Source organism: Hypomesus transpacificus, chromosome 21 (assembly GCF_021917145.1).
Source record: "Hypomesus transpacificus isolate Combined female chromosome 21, fHypTra1, whole genome shotgun sequence".
In the NCBI taxonomy this organism is placed as follows: Eukaryota; Metazoa; Chordata; class Actinopteri; order Osmeriformes; family Osmeridae; genus Hypomesus; species Hypomesus transpacificus.
In genome coordinates this window covers 5517658-5535389 of record NC_061080.1, presented here as the reverse complement: position 1 = coordinate 5535389, position 17732 = coordinate 5517658, and the positions used below count along the sequence as shown (strand labels likewise).

General features: G+C 41.5%; 2 protein-coding genes across 5 annotated transcripts in view; one reads left to right on the top strand and one right to left on the bottom strand.

Moving 5' to 3' along the window:
- Nucleotides 1-2: 2 nt before the first annotated feature.
- Nucleotides 3-7187, top strand: tmem178 (transmembrane protein 178). The gene is made up of 4 exons (XM_047044044.1): nt 3-855; nt 3023-3136; nt 4841-4978; nt 5641-7187. Exons 1-4 carry the CDS (start codon nt 444-446, stop codon nt 5880-5882), a joined length of 906 nt encoding a protein of 301 aa, XP_046900000.1. The 5' UTR covers nt 3-443; the 3' UTR covers nt 5883-7187.
- A 6536-nt stretch (nt 7188-13723) lies between these two features.
- slc8a1a (solute carrier family 8 member 1a) overlaps nt 13724-17732 on the bottom strand; it is a 28091-nt gene continuing 24082 nt past the window's right edge. For all 4 annotated transcript variants that reach the window (XM_047044170.1, XM_047044172.1, XM_047044173.1 and 1 more), the window contains one exon: nt 13724-17290. In XM_047044170.1, the coding sequence (XP_046900126.1) occupies nt 16914-17290 (377 nt within the window). In that variant the 3' untranslated portion in view covers nt 13724-16913. The remainder of the gene's footprint in view (nt 17291-17732) is intronic.

Genomic DNA, 17732 nt, shown 5'->3' with positions numbered 1-17732 from the left:
CTAGACATATACTCTCACACGCTGTCTTTCCGCCGGGTGATGTTCATCTTGAATAGGAGGAGTCTGCGTTTTACCCTTTGGCACACGGGCGAAAAGAACACTTTCAGGGTCGCTACACTGAGGTGAAGATGATGACTAGAGTGGTGGGGAGAGAGAAAGAGTGGGGTAGTATTTGAAGGTTAACACCGTCAGCCTGGTTGGGAGTCCACACCCATTGAACAGCGGATACCCCTCCACCTGTGTTTTTGTCTCTTCAACCTCAGCACCTTTGCAGTGCGTTGTGAACCTGACTTGATGATGCGCTCTCGACGGCGGGCAATATCTGCGGATCCAAGGATGGATAAAAATGCTTAGTAACTGGAATAGCAGGTGCAGGAAAGAGCGTCCAAACATCAAGCCGACTAGACACTCTTTGTACAGTACCGAGGTCTGATGTTCGAAACATGGAAAAACAATCGTTTATAACGGCGTTAAGCTTGTCTATGAGTGTTTTGTCATTATTGTTATTGGTCACTGCTATCTTCACTGACCACTGGTACGAGACAGATACCAGAAGGCATAAAGAAAACTGTGACCGGTATGGATCGGATTCAAACGACCAGAAAAACCGAGACATGCCAATCTACCACCTGCCATTGGTGGATAACGGAAACTCCAAACGGAATCTAGCGCTTATGAAGCCTATCCATGTCGGGAGTCGAGAAGAGGAACTGCTTGAGAACTGGAGGGCAATTCTGGGGATGGGAATTTTGGAGACGGAATGTGGGCGTCCGTTATTCTCTACATATTCTGGGCTCTGGAGAAAATGTTTTTTCGAAGGCATGGACCGTGATATCGACAAACTCATATCAAAGGGTAAGAGTTTCCCTGTGAAGTCTTCAAAAGTATGAAACAAGAAGACTACTTACGTGTCCAAAACAGGACGTGACTGGGCAAGAACTGCTCTGCATATCACATACCCCAGTTAAAACGTGATGCTGCTATCTATTCCGTTTACGTGCATTGCGTCAAAATAGGCTCGGTAGGGCTTGTAATTATGCAATGCATGATAAAACTAATTTTTCCTCAACCCTTGCAGATAGACGTTAACTACACGTTAAGACTAGGCTACGTGTGGCACATGCATTCCAAAGGGATAACGAGCATTTTAACTAAACATTTGAATGTAGATATTTTAGGCCACGCGCACTGTCCCATGTCAAGCTGTCAAATCATAGCTCTGTCGTCCAGTGTTAAAATGCATCTTAACCTACATCACATCACGCAGATGTGTATGGCGATGCGATTAAATTAAAACAATGCAAAGTGTGTTCAAGGTTGAAACACGAAAATCGAAGAGGATTAAAGTAGTATAAAGCATCCGGAGTGGACATACCAGTCTATCAAGATAAATGTCGGCAAGATTAACTCGTGGGCTAAAAGGCAAGGTAATACCTGCCATGGTGCATTCTAAACAGCTGGTGTCACGTGTAGTGGAGAAGTCTACTTCGACCTTCAAAGTCCACCTTTTGGTTTCTGTCCACGTTGATTAATTTGACACCAAGCTTCCCTCAATTATTAAAAAGCATCTCACGGGCTGACTTTTACGCACATGCAACCGAGTTGTCCAGGTGGCAGAAGAATGTTTCTGTAAGAGCATTTTCTTGACTTTATGACTAGAGGCTGATAGCTACTCATAACTCATGCAGACTCGCAGGAGAGGCGGTTGTAAATACGACGCAACCTTCTGACAGTGAGCGAAAGACGCTCAGCTCTCGCCTGTAGTAGATCAAACATAGGTGCGCCGTGCGCTCACCTCAATGATGGGACTGTGAATTGGCCCTTGGTGATGGATGGATCATGTCAAGAACAAGACAAATAGCGACTGTTTTGAAACAAATCTAAAGTGCCGGCCACTCTTTTTTTTGTGATAACCACTTTCATAATATAAACCCATGTCAGTCTACTATAGTTATTTGCGTGTAAATAGGAAATTTCTATAAAAATACGTGATGGAGTTATGTTTCTCGTCTTGCAGTGCTGCTTTTAAACAAACGCAAGCGATGTGAAAACAGGCGGAAATAAGGACAGAAGGTCACTGTCGGGGTTCATTCCCACCACCAACATGGGATTTGAGTTGTATTTTTATGCCAGTCAGTATAAAGAGAGAAAGTCAAAGCGTCCAGACATGCTCATTCTCTTTTGGTATCTATGAGGCCTATAACATTGCTTTTACACTTGTTTTACAGCAGCATGGGGATATAGATTAGGGTTTATAATGGATTGGCTTAGACTGGAAACCTCAATGAAAGGCTGATTCAGCAGGCAACTCCTCGCTTTACCCACCATATCACAAACTATGAAAACCTGACATTTTCACACGCAAATAAGAATGTTTTGTCTCCCTGAGATGGATTAGAAAAATGCATTTTGCATTAAATACATGTTGAAAAACTGTTACGCTACACCATAATTGAATAAGAAGTCCAATGGTAAAGATTTTTCTCACAAACCTTTGTTGCCTGTTGTGGCATTTATTGTTTAAGTGAATAACATGCAGATAGAAGACCAGCAGTAGTTTGACGATATGCTTTGTGTAATGGTCAAGTCTATTCATTGAAAGCCAAGTAAATGTCACCGTTTTACCCTTTGCATACAGTATCAAGTTAGCCTCTTCGCAAGCACCAGAGGACTCAAATCCCACCATTCAAGTGAAAAGGGAATCCATAAAAAATTTATGTTGGGGTGCCACTCAATTTGATGCTTTCTTTATGCAGTGCCATAACATACAATAGAATAATTGTAATAATCCAACTGTTGTATGAAACATTATTAAGTTGTCATATTCTATCTATCATGTCATACTTCAGAAGATGTTAAGACATTCAAGAAAGCAGTTGCCCTTACATTATTGTGAGATGCTCTGGAAATGGCAACATAAAGTTTAAGTTTGAGACAGGCCTAGCAAGAACCTGCAGATGGCACATGAGAAACATGTTGTTTTAACCTCTTTAGAATTTCCCTTAAACTGATGTTTTAACAGGTATAGCAGATCGATGCACAACTGTCAAGTACCATTTTTCACAGCCAATACGGCTCAGAAACATCCCTCTTAACCTGACAAGGACCATTCAGCAAGACGAATGGCATCTTTTACGTAAGTATCACTGACTTAATATTTCCCAGAACCACCCCATCTGTGAGTTAAATGCTTGAATGGCCTCTATGTTGTCATGTTTGTGATACACATATTTGGTCAGCTTTCTTCCTTTGCCAATTTGTGGAAAACATGTTTACTCTGGTTGGTGCTCCAAGATGAAGCTGGTCTCAACAGCTTTTGGAGAATAGACCCCAGCCTAATACAAAATGAACCGACTCATACATTTCAAGAAGAATTTGATTCTTATCATCTGCTCTAGGATTACAGTTTTTTGAACTCTAAGAAATATTATATCATGATTAACAATTGCAGGATTAGGATTCTTCAATCACAGCCAGGGTGCTGATTGGTTGGGTTTGTGACATTGATAAGGATCATTTTAAGACACGGTTAGTGTAACAACAAATACGGGTGCATACCAACAACAGTACACTTTACTAATCTTTCCATCTGTCATCTTCCTCATTTGTTTTGAGTTATAGGTGTTAAGTTACACCTGAATCTTTTAAAAGAATACCAATATGTGTTGATATATACAGTCTTCCCTAATTGGACAATGTTTCTGCCTGAGGCTCTCGTGTACGTTAGGTAATCACTTTAAAAGTCCACGCTCAAACCAACCAAGCCCACCTTCATTTAAATTCATATCATGGAGCCTTCTGACAAGCACAGTGACTTACATGATTCACAATAAGGTTCTACTTTCCCACAGTCCAATGAATATGTAAAGCTAACCTTTCCACACCGGTATTCCCACTTCAGGGTCTGACCCTTGAAGCGTGGCTTACAACACAAGCCCAAGAATTGTTCCCTGGTAGAAAGTCAATGGCATCTCACAGAAAAAGAAACTCATTAACTCTCTGGAGTCCCTTATTGCAGCACGAGGGAGTCAGGGATGGAGCATTATCAAAGTCAGAGTAGTGTTACTGCGCTTTCAAGAGTTATATAAGTGTTTTCTCAGTTGTCAACTGCTGAAGTTTGAACTATTGTTAATGTATTTCAACCTCTGTATCCCAAATATGGTTGATATTTACAAATAAACAATACCTCACATAAACAAGATTTGCTGTACACCTTTGAGCAAAAATGTTAAGATGACTGCTGGTGTGAAAAAATTTGCATTAGGAAAGCTCTTAATACTGTGACTCAACGGGTTATTCACTAATCACAAGTTTGGCGGTTAGATCCGCGTCTCCACCTGTCCATGTGTCGAAGGGTCCTTGAGCAACACACAACACAATCGCATTTGACAACACATTTTAATAATGCTAGTTTACCTATATTAGTCTTCAATGACACAACCAAGGCCTAAAACATGACAAGCACACAAGCCTCCCAGAGAACATACCACATCCTCAGCACGTTGGAAACATTAATTATTCCTGTTGAGTGAGCAACACAGGCAGGTTACCACCGGGTGGTTGTCATGGAAACGCTGTGTGTATTTCCTGTCCTCAGATATGTGAATGTGTTTGTGAACATGCATTTTTCGTGTACACGGGTGTTATACCATAAGCGTGGGCGTGCCTGTGGGGCTGTCTGAGCATGTCCATGCGGTCGTGTGAATACATATGCATGGGTGTTTTTGCATGTGTGTCCACGAGGGTGTGGGAATGCACACGTGGGGGTTGGTGTGTGTACACGCGTGTTGTTGTGTGTTTGTGTATGTGTTTCTGCGCTCATTGTGGATCCCTCTGTCAGATCTGCGGCGGATCACGGCAGGGTTCCTGGGAATGGCAGCGGCCGTGTTGCTGTGTGGAAGCATCGTGGCCACAGTGGGATTCTTCTGGGAGGAGAGCCTCACCCAGCATGTCTCTGGCCTACTCTTTCTCATGGCAGGTACGTTCCTGCCAACTGCCTACCACTAGCCTTTGTGTGTGTGTGTGTATGTGTGTGTGTGTGTGGGGGGGAATAGAGAGTTAGTGACTGTAGGCGTTTGAGTGGGTGAGAGTACATTTGCGAGTTTATGTGGTTCTATGTCTATTTTCTTTATCTTTTCTTGACCTTTGTTTGGCAGTGACTTGTGTTTCAGGCCTCCTTTGTGCTTTTAGTCTCCCTTTTCTTCACTCCTGTGCATTCATCTTTCCTAGATGAATGTGCAGAAGGCCTTGAAGAAATACACATTCTCATATCAGTTTGGTGGTCCCTCATTTGTCAGTCTTCACACAATACAGATTTTCCTTTCAGTCTTTTCAATATCTACTCATTTCATGATGAATTTTCTTTCAAATTAATTTGCCATGTTCAAATTGTGAACATACATAATACATTTTTACCAACCACCTGCAGTTAACATCTCCTGATAAAAGACATTTGGTGGACAGTGGAGCACTAGAGTGTGTGTGTATTGGTGTCGTCACCCTCTGCAAGAGTGTGTATGTACCATATAATGACCAATAAAGAGTTCTAATATTTAAAACTTTTTTTAGGAGTTTCCTAGCACGTTTCGTAAACTTTACAAACAACAACAACAGTAAACCATGAACACTTACTCTCCCAAGGCATCTTTTGCACCATCTCCCTGTGTACCTATGCGGCCAGCGTCTCTTACGACCTCTCCAGGAACCCGCCTTTCATCTACGGCCTTCCCAGGGATGTGGACCACGGCTACGGATGGTCTATCTTCTGTGCCTGGGCTAGTCTGGGCCTCACTGTGGCATCGGGCTGCGTCTGCACCACCTATCCCTTTCTCAGCAGAGCCAAGGCCCTGCGCTCCAAAACCGCCCGTGAGTCCTCTGTGTGAGCTCCCCCTATGGTCCTGGTGGAGGAACTATGTGCATTGTTGGTTACAACACGAACAAACGGTCGCTTACTTGTGTTTTTATGATGCGCTCAGATGCCTAATGGAAACATAATGTGTCGCAGTCGAGAGATGGGGGATTGAGTTTTTATCATGGATTGAGTTTTGGTTCACTCTCCATTCACTTCTTGAGGTGTTATGCAAAGTGACGGTGTAATGACTTGTCGTTTGTTTGTTGTAAGTCTGTATTTGCTCAGACACACACACACACACACACACACAGTGTCTTGCTCTTTTATATAGACACATGCACACATACACACACTACCCAAGCACACACTACATTGGCACAACAAAAGAAGATGCAGGATAACCACAGGTGTCAGATACATAAATATTTGTATCCACAACATATCTAACCACTTATTTGAAATTATTAAAACATATGAATTGATATTGGCTGTTTTGTAAGACTTTGCATTGCATAGGAACTCAAATTCACCTTTGGGGAAAATTGAATCAGTTGCCTGATCATGGGGTGCATGATCATTGCTATAGATTCAGAAAAGATCAATCCTATAAATCTCCTCTCAACTGAGGCAAACTACAATCCTGACTATACAAATGTGTGTGAGACTGTTACATTGATGATGTTTATATCACGTGCATTACTACAGTATTGGAGGACCACAGTTATTTCTGCCTTTGGCTCTCAAATACAGTGGGCCATTTCTATGGGCACCTGGAACTGTTACCGATTTAGAACACATAGTTGTTGATGTTTTACTATTTGCTTATGAACATAATCAGATCTTGGTTTAAAAGTGAACCCAAAAATATCAACATTATGAATGTTCAGAGGGATGTTAATCATGCATTCAAAAGTTTTTTCCCCCAAATAAAGAGGATGGTTATACACCACTGGAACGGGAATGAAATCATAGGAATACACTGGAGAAAAGGCCAAGGAAACGTAACACTCTGGAATGTGTGACAGACATTTATGGATTATCCAAACACTTTTTCCTGGCACACGCAGTGAATGAAGAGGGCACGGGAGGTCCTGATTGTGCCAATGCTCCATATTGCACGAGAGGAACGTGTGACTGTGGCGGCGGTGCAAACTTGATGGCCTCTGTAACCACCCACACTGTTAGAGGTGTCACTCTTTAGGTGGTACCTGACTGACACTATGTATGCTGGGTTGCGATCCGGGCAGCGTTCGTGGCAAACCCCTCTGAATTATTAAGTATTGTCATCCTACGTAATATTGAATTGTAAATTAAAAAACAATCGACAACCTGTGTCAATGTTGAACCTTGTCCTGTACTTTGTTTTGAATAGTCAAGTTACATTGCATAACTATCAAGTCAACTGAATTATCAAGTCAGTTACATTCAACAGATCTAATCTGAAATATTAAGTCAGTTACATTGCACAGATCTACTGTGAGGTTTTTTTTTTCATCCCCTGCTGATTTTGTACGTTTGCCCACTGACAAAGAAATGATCAGTCTGTAACTTTAATGGAAGGTTTATTTGAACAGAGACAATAGAATCCAGGACCTTAATGTGCTTCTTCTTGAACCACTCCTTTGTTGCCTTGGCCGTGTGTTTTGGGTTATTGTCATGCTGGAATACCCATCCACGACCCATTTCCAATGCCCTGGCTGAAGGAAGGTAGCCTGGTCCTAACCAGACTCTCGTACATTTCATTTGTACAGAGAGTCTGGCCTCGCTCTATTGACAAGAGTGGACTTCTGTTGTAGAAATGTGGTCAATGCATAGATGTATGTGTATGAAATCTATAAGCTTCTATGTTCATTGGTAAGAGACAGGAAGGATAGATAATTAAGTTGAGTTCAAAGGAATGTGAGGTGCTGATGGCTCTGTGGGATGCCCTGGCGGATGGGTGAAGCATCTCATATGGCCTTCTGTCCTCTGGTTAGTGTAAGGGGTCAATAGAGACAGTTGCTCTGAACTTTGGCTAGAGAAGGACTGTGTCCTGTTTCATTGTTTATGTTAATTAAAAGTATTGTTTGAAGATGGTCACACAAAGGACAGTTGACCATTTGGCTGCGCAACACCTGTGTCTTTATTATCTACTGCTCTGGAGAGAGCTGTGACATCAAAGAACTTTGGGACACTATGTATTGTTTCAAACTGTCTAAGTTGAGTAAGCCAATCACAGAGTTTGCTACATTGATTGATTGACCTTATAGAATGCCATTTGATCTAAAGTTTTTACAAGGAAGTGCATGTGTGATAGTTCTCTATCACTCTTACGAACGATCTGTGTGGATGGCACCTCCTTCGTTAATGACTGATCAGCAAAGCTTTGTTTAATCATATGTAATTGTATAGTCTGAATAAATTGTATTGAAACCATATCCCTTGACTATTCAGATCTACACAGTGCCACTGGAGGAGGGCCACAACATCATGGCCACCAACAAAACTCAGCAAAACTTGTTCTTGCTCCGGCTTTAGCTATTGGATATTCGGCAGCGTTGCCACAACGGACTGAATGGCTCGCATCTTTCTCCGCTGCCATTACGGAACTACAACACAAACTAGTGCACAACATCAACGTCATCCCTCTGTTCGCTGATTGGCCGGTTAAAAAGTAACCCGCAAAATCTGACTTACCTACTGAATGGCCAAACCGAGTAAAGAAGCAAAATCCAAATTGGGCGGAAGTACCTAGGTCGGCAGAGCCAGGCTAGAAGGAAGGAGGTTCTCACCCAAGATTTGATGGTACATGGCCCCGTCCGTCGTCCCTTTGATGCGGTGAAGTTTGTCCTGTCCCCTAAGCAGAAAAACACCCCCAAAGCATAATGTTTCCACCTTTGTGTTTGACGGTGGGGATGGTGTTCTTGGGGTCATAGGCAGCATTCCTCCTTTTTCAAACACGGCGTGTTGAGTTGATGCCAAAGAGCTCAATTTTGGTCTCATCTGACCACAACACTTTCACCCAGTCATCGTCTGAATTATTCAAATGTTCATTTGCAAACTTCAGACGGGTCTGTACATGTGCTTTCTTGAGCAGGGGGACCTTGCAGGCACTGGAGGATTTCAGTCCTTCACGGCGTAGTGTGTTACCAATTGTTTTCTTGGTCCTAGCTGCCTTGAGATCCTTGACAAGATCCTCATGTGGAGTTCTGGACTGATTCCTAATTTCTCATTCTATCATCCTGTCCTTTTCCTGACAGTGGAATGTTTTTCTTTTGACACAACGTTGACAAGCTATACTGATCTAAAGTGCATCTGGAAATTTGTATTATTACTTTAGTACTATTAGTACTTTTTCGACATTTTGTCATGTTACAGCCTTATTCCCTGAATGATTCAATTCATTTTTATCCTCAAGATTCTACACACAATACCCCATAATGACAAAATGAAAAAAGTTTGTTTAATATTTGAAAAATATAACATGTACATAAGTATTCACAGCCTTTGCTCAATACTTTGTTGAAGCACCTTTGGCAGCAATTACAGCCTCAAGTCTTTTTGAGTATGATACTACAAGCATTGCACACCTATTTTTGGTCAGTTTCTCCCATTCTTCTTTGCAGGACCTCTCAAGCTCCGTCAGGTTGGATGGGGAGGATCAGTGCACAGCCATTTTCAGATCTCTCCAGAGATGTTCAATCGGGTTCAAGTCTGGGCTCTGGCTGGGCCACTCTAGGACATTCACGGGGGAGTTGTCCCGAAGCCACTCCTTTGTTATCTTGGCTGTGTGCTTCGGGTCGTTGTCCTGTTGGAAGATGAACTTTCGCCCCTGAGGTCCAGAGCGCTCTGGAGCAGGTTTTCATCAAGGTTGTCTCTGTACATTGCTGCATTCATCTTTCCCTTGATCCTGATTAGTCTCCCAGTTTCTGCTGCTAAAAACATCCCCACAGCATGATGTTGCCACCACCATGCTTCACCCTAGGGATGATATTTGCAAGGTGATGAGTGGTGCCTGGTTTCCTCCAGACAGGCCATTCTATCTTTGTTTCATCAGACCAGAGAATTTACTTTTTCATGGTCTGAGAGTCCTTCAGGTGCCTTTTGGCAAACTCGCGCGGAAGGGGGAACAGGGTAACTGAATCCTCCAAACACTGGCCGCATGTCGCAGAGCATGGTCATGACATTACATGCAGGTCTGCTTTTCTTGAAGACACAGTAGCCGACAGCTTTTTATAGCTGTGGTTCAAATGCTTGTTTTGGAGTATAAAGGTTTTCTTAATGCCAGCATCGAACCGTTCCTGAAAAGCCAGTACCTTGGTATGGTACCAGTACTGGTATACCGTGGATCAACACTAAGCAGTGGCTTCCGTTTGAACACTCTACCATACATGCCTAATTGATGGAGTGCTGCAGAGATGGTTGTCCTTCTGGACGGTTCTCCTGTCTTCACAGAGCAATGCTTGAGCTATGTGAAAGTGACCATCGGGTTCTTGGTCACCTCCCTGACTAAGGCCCTTCTCCCCCGATTGCTAATTTTGGCAGGACGGCCAACTCTAGGAAGAGTCCTGGTGATTCCAAACTTCTTCCGTTTACAGATGATGGAGGCCACTGTGCTCATTTGGACCTTCAATGCTGCAAAAGAAATTCTGAACCCTTCCCCAGATCTGTGCCTGATACAATCCTGTCTCTGAGGTCTACAGACAATTCTCTGGACTTCATGGCTTGGTTTGTGCTCTGACATACACTGTCAACTGTGGGACCTTATATGGACAGGTGGTGCATATGGGACAGGTGTGTGCATTTCCAAATAATTTCCAATCAACTGAATTTACCACAGGTAGACAGGTTGTAGAAACATCTCAAGGATGATCAATGGAAATAGGATGCACCTAAGCTCAATGTTGAGTGTCATGGCAAATGCTGTGAATACTTATTATGTACATGTGACTGTTTCGTTTTAAATTTTTTATAAATTTGCAAAAAACCTTTGGGCCCACCGATGGGAGAAACCGTGAGAGTCGAGAGTGATGCTAAATGGGTGGCAGTGAAGACCAGGGGCCTCGACAGACGAGACCCGGACGGCAAAGGCTGGCTCTGGGGACGTGGAACGTCACCTCGCTGGGGGGGAAGGAGCCGGAACTGGTGTGGGAGGTGGTGGAACTGGTACCAGTTGGATCTGGTGGGGCCTACCTCTATGCACAGTCGTGACGCTGGATCCATACTACTGGATAGGGGATGGACTTTTCTCTGGTTGACCAGGGAGTGAGGTGACAGGCGGGTGTGGGAATACTCACAAGGCTCCGGCTGAGCGCCGCTATGTTGGATTTTATCCCGGTGGACGAGAGGGTCGCTTCCCTACGCCAATGGGTTGTGGGGGGGAAAACTCTGACTATTGTCTGTGCATATGTACTGAACAGCAGCTCTGTGTATTCTGCCTTTTTGGAGACCCTGAATGGAATCCTGTATAGGGCCCCAGTAGGGGATCCATAATCCTGCTGGGAGATTTCAACGCATACGTGGGAAATGACAGGGACACCTGGAAAGGCATGATTGGGAGGAACGGCCTCCCCGATCTGAACCCAAGTGGATGTTTGTTGTTGGATTTCTGTGCTAGTCACAGATTATCTATAACATATAGATAACATAACATCATAATGGTGTGTAGTGTGTAGAATTTTGAGGAAAATAATAAATGTGATCCATCTTGGAATGTGCTGTAACATAACATGTGGAAAAAGTTAAACGCTATGAATACTTTCCGGAGGCACTGTGTATGTGAATGGTGTTTTTAAAAAGTTAAATAATTAAAATTGATCATTATTATTTTTCCTCCAGACTGATAACCTCCTGTTTTTATTCAGTAAGTGAGGTCTTAAGTTCATTAAGTTGTTGAGTAAATACACACCAAGAAAGCATTCAGCTGTAGTAAGTGTGCAAAGTGCATTGTTCGTTCACCCAAGCCAGAAACATCAGAATGTGCTACAATACACAGCAGAAAAAACATCACAGCTGCCCTGAATGTGACCCTTCCACCTACAGTTTGAGGACTTAAATATTTACCACTAAACTACATGAATTAAGTGGAATGTTGTTTTCTCATTTATTGATCTCTCCACGAGCTAGAACAAGTGCTCTCCCCTCCCTTCGTGCAGATATGTTAGGGTTTATTAGGGATGAAGACGGATAGTTTTGTGTGGAATTGCAGCTCATGCTCTGTAACTTAGTTCCAACTGATTGGTTTGACTGAAAATGTCTCTCAATCCCTCTTTGTATTAATAAAATTACCGCTATAATAATTTTCTATGAAGTTGATGTGTTTGGAATCACAATTTGCAGTTGTGAACTCAGTCCCACCTGTTGGCCAGAAAATGCAACACATTTATTGAACCGTCCACAGAATGTGATCAGTGTTATGAATTCAACTGTAAGCTGCTGGTTTCCATTTGAAATATTAGAGCCCAGCACCTTTTTGAACCAGCTAAAGGCAAAAGCATTTTTGTCCTTAATAAGGCTTTCGCGCTGTCCTCTAGTGACAAAACAAGACCTTCTGCACCATATTGCCAGATCACTGTACATATATACTAACATAATAATAATAATGCATCATTTTGACTGTTCATTTATTCAGTATCTTGAGTGTGTATATTTATAGCATTTGTAATATCAATATATAAAGATACAACAATCGTACATTTACAGAAGATAGATTGCTGCTATTATTTATGAAATCAGAGCATTGCATTGAACTGAATCTGATTCAGAACAGTTGCATTTCATCATCCAGCAACAATTATGTCATAGAGTTGTAGTGATGCCATAAAGAACATTTTGTCGACAGTTTCCAAGGTGCTACTTCTAAATTATTATTTACCATGAACAAGGGAAACATTTTCAAACCTAATCATGAAGTGTTACACTAGCTCTGCTAACATGAAGGATTTCTCCCACAGCTACAATCAAATAAGGAGAACAGTCAGTTCAACACCTGTCTATGGCAAAGTCTACAACAAAAGAGGGCATGTGACACAGCAAAAAGAAGTGAAGTCAAGTACAGGATTTTCTGGTGATGGATCAACCAACAGCCTCATTGGACATTATAACTTGAGCATGTCAATGTCCAGTTTATCTGTCAACAGCTTTAGGGATGAATCGATTTTAAGTTCTGCTGGGTCTTGGAGGTCTGGGTCCTGTCACCCCAAGAGACCCTGGATCTCCTTCACTGAGATGGCAGCCTACCCAGCTGAAACATTCTGGCCATACTTTCCCTGGCAAATAGTGCCCTCTTCATCCCCCAGGCAGTGCCAATCTTCCAGCATGTGGAGCAACTTGGGGAGGTACCACTCATCCAAGCATAAGGAGATCCCAAAGATGAGCTTCCAGAATGTTCTCCAGGAGCCTAACCACACTGTTCCTCTGTGGGACTTTGTGGTGGAAGACAGTAAAGCAGGGCTAGAGAAAAACAGCCTTAGGACCAGGATTTAACCTTACACAAAATGTGTAAGGTAATGTGTAATCTGCAGCAGAAATGTAATGTTTCTTATGTTTCTTACTTCTTTCTGTTTCACTACTTAGTTTTCTTATAATCAGAAAATACACATTTTAACATGAATTTTTTTCTTGATAGTCGAGGTGCACTGCGAAGGGGAAGAAGTAATAAAATAAAAAATATATTAAATTCAATCCATATAATTTTTGTTTTTCATAATTCAAGCATATATTTGGGTATGGTTTAAACATCCTTTTGCTAAAGACTTTCAGGTTGTTAACAGTGGTAGAATAAACTAGATATCTGCCAGAGGGTGGAGCCAACGTACTGTTCATCTACACGGCTGACAAGGCACAGAGTATCTTTACCCAACACCACTCATACTGACACTTATACACTGACACTTGTTTGGAGGTTTCAAATAAACTTTATTTTCAGTGACAGAAACTGAGCCAAGTCTGACCATCTCAATGTATCCTTTCATTCCTCCTTTCATTTTTGTGTGCTCAAGAAAAATCAAGACATTCAAATATATTTCAACAGCAAATTAATTCAAACTAAAATCTGATCAAATCAAGATAGACATTTGTCTTTCTGAGGGTAACACATTGTTTGCACTGCCTACACTTGCTAACACAGTACATACAAACATACAACCCGTGAGTGACAAACTGAAGACTGAATACATCAAAACAGTGTGGCATTAGGTGTGACTTCACTCATAAAAAGCAATTACAAAAGAAAGACAGAGACATTGTGATGTTTTTAGAACTTCGGTTTTTCTTATCATAAACATTTTGTGCATGATGTGAAAAATAAATATAACAAGTCTAAATACAATCAAACATAAATCACATAACATCACTCTCCCTGGATAATTTAGAAGTAGATTTTATCACAGTAACATGCTTTTCGTAGTAAAGCCACAATACATTAAACGTAATTTTCTTGCAGTGCACGTTTGATTAAATTCAATTTACAAAGAGTAGCATGAAAACTAAAGGGTCTCAATAAGGACCAGGGACACATCATTTCAACATAGGGCTCCAGTCTGAGGGACAAAACACCTGAATGAAAACCAACCTTGAAAACGAAACATGACAAAAAAAAATGGGGAAAAAAAGGCTGTAAACAAAAGATGAGTGTTGAAAGATGTAAGTTGAATCTCTTCAAACAAGTGACCCACTGAAGGCAAGGCAACATTTGCTATACTTTTGTTTCCCAACCTGGAAGTAAATTGGCTAACTGGAAATCACATTGTCTAACATTCAGGTCTACAGAATCATGTTGGCACAATAGACAAATAGACAAGTTGTTATGTTTCTCCTCAAGTTGGAAATTCCACATAGCCAAGATACACAAGAGAACTACCTTGCATTCAAATATGGTATGTTCCTTTTACACTGTGTCTACTCCCCCAAAAATCCAGATTTTGTTTTTTTTCAGGGGGAAAAAGAGAACAAGTTTAAATTAACCAACCATTCAATATAAAGTCTGATCCAAAAGTTTATGTAAAATGTCCTTCCCCATGACTCGACCTGGGGGAATTTTTTTAACTTAAAAGTGCTAGGTCTGTTACTCACGTTCCCAAAACAGTAGTGATTGGGTTTAGCACTGGATTCAACAAATCTTTACAGGTCACAAACAACAATGGCACAGCACTTCAGACAGGTTGTATTATATACAAGTATCTTTTCATCCATGCACAAATAATAGATGACACATTGCTACTTCAGTTTCAGAAAATTGACAGAAAAAGCAACAGACAAGACAAGCACACTGTGCTTGTCAACAGAGTTCAACAGGTGAGAATTGCTGCAAACCCCAACCTCAAAACAAAGTTGACAGCGATTTGACTTTTCAAGAAATTGAATTTGTCTATTTTGTCTGTTGTCAAAACTCTGCCTGGTATGTCCCACTTTTGAAGGGATTGGTAGAACGTGTTTGTTTCTACCTCCATCAAGAAAGTAAGAGGTCTGAGGTCTAAGGATATGAGGCTGAATTTACCATTTTTAAAACCTTCAAAAACATCACAAAACACAAAAAAATAAATGTGTATAGTAGTTTGGTAATCAGTTTGGTTTTATTCTAACCTTTTTACACGTCTATCAAAAACAGGAAAATCAGTCATGTCTAGTTGGCTTTTAACTCAACTATCGTGTAATATGGTTGTTGCTAATTTTCTAGAGGGAACATTTGGACACACTAGAGACATGTTGCTAATTAACTTACATTTCAAAAGGACACAGAATAATGTATTAGCATGTCACTAACATTTAATTTACAGCCATCACCGCAGCATTATCATCTACTGTTGTCATGAAATGAGAAATTTCCTAAAAGTTTACATCAGGAACTAAGCATTAATCACCCACAAATACTTCCTTTTTCATTCGAACCAGCCCCCCAAAATATCCGAAAAAATCACATCATCTATTTTTATTTTTTCCCTTCTTGTTTTTCCTCATTTTCCATAGTAATCTTGAAAACCGTCCAAAGCCATTTTAAGGCTCACTTTGAAGTTCTCCAAACACACTTTTTTCCCCCTTTTGAACAAAATTACGTTTTGAATATACAGCCTTCAGTCTAATTCACAGCTGAGTCATAAATAAAAAGAGCTGTTTATAGTTCTGGCACAACTAAGAAGCTAAAGGACAAATACACAGAAGCATCTGGATATCCAGGGGAGTATTTTTTTTCCCTATTTTGCGTTCCTTTATTAAGGTGTGACCTTGCACATGTTAAAAATACTGTCCATTGGTCAGTACTGTTGCATCCGTCCCAGTCCAAGTTTCAAGTATGTAGCACTACATCCCTTATCTTAACCTGGGTCCGAATTCCCTGGAATAAACCCCTTGCCCAACCCGTATCCCTCACTTCATGTATTACATGCAAATAATGTGTGTTCTAGAACTGTTACCTCTGATGTTCTTATTCTTGTAGAAGGCGCTACATGATGCAAAATTGGTTCATTTACTCTTACTAGACTAATACATCTACCAAATTGCATTGGATATTATTGTACGCTCAAAGACTGAAATGGAAATGGAGTATGGACGGGTCTCTGATGAGGCATAAATAGTTGTAGTGGACCAGAGGAAAATGCCTTTAGGCTGGGGTGCTTTAGCGGGACAATTAGAAGGCTTGGATGTTCTTAACAACTCAGAGCCCTGAGATCTGAGCCATGAAGAGGTTAACAATACGGAGGCGTACATTGAGAGCATCAGATTCCACATAGTTATGGTCAACATTTACAAAGTCGTTGTACAGTGTGTGACTTCTCTGCCTTAGAAAACTTGGATTAAAGGGATTATATTTATAGTCGATGCTTCATGAAAGTTTGTAATCATGGTGAATGTAATCAAACACAACTCAGAGACCGATGATTGCTTAAATAAAGGGATGAACACAGATCCCAATGAAGGGATTGATCCCATGGATGTGGGCAAGGTGGTTGTCACTGGTCCAGAGAACACTATGTTGCACTGAATGGCTTAAACGTTTCTGATGGTAGTAGTCGGCATTGAAGATACCTTGGATGAGGTATTTCCAAGTCAAAGTGGATTTTTTCCCCCCAAGCCAACTGGGTAGGTTCTAGAAACCCTTGATGTGGCAGTAAGCCTCCAACGAGGATAAAACAATATACAAGAGCCACAGACTGAAAAAGAGCATTGTGGTCAATATCTTGGGGATACGAGGCCCGCCCAGCTCGCCGCCAATCTCAGGCCGGCGCCGGTACATGAGCACGCCCACACACACAAAAGCGAAGATGGTAAAGAGGGTGACAGAGAATGCCAGAGTGCCAGGGTTCACCCTGAAGGTCTGGCCCTTGGATGCGTGGTAGATAGCGGCGATGGACCACGCCACGCCAATGCCCAGGAAGACGTTGACGGCGTTGCTACCCGTCACGTTGCCTATGGAAGCATCGGCATACTGGTCCTGGGTGGCTGACACCTTGCTGGCAAATGTGTCTAGAGGGGAGACAAGAGTGGATGGATGAGAGAAACAGAAGAATAGAGGACAAAGAAAATGGGGAATATTGGGATGACCTTCTCCAAAATCTGATATTGCTTAGATATAGTTATAAAGTAGCATGCTTTTGGACATAGGTAATTAAGTTGCCATCTATTGCATCTCTGATTAAACTGCAGAAAATACCTAATACAATTCTTGGTAGCCATTTATATTATAACTACACAGCAATACACATAGTAACAATATTGTAGTAACATAGGAACTGCAGAGTAGTTACACTTAACTACAGTTAAGCGATAAATTATGCCACAAACTTGTTTTTATCTTGTCCTCCATACTGTCCCTTCTTACACTTTCATAATAACCTATGTTGCTAAAACTGAATTCTATGTCATGACATCGCAATTTCTTTACACCAACTCTGGCCGCAAACTTTCA

Coding starts and splice junctions, on each gene's coding strand:
- tmem178 (XM_047044044.1), top strand. CDS start 444: ATGGAAAAACAATCGTTTATAACGGCGTTAAGCTTGTCTATGAGTGTT. Junction 856..3,022: donor CGACAAACTCATATCAAAGG/GTAAGAGTTTCC, acceptor ATGTTTTAACAG/GTATAGCAGATCGATGCACA. Junction 3,137..4,840: donor AGACGAATGGCATCTTTTAC/GTAAGTATCACT, acceptor TCCCTCTGTCAG/ATCTGCGGCGGATCACGGCA.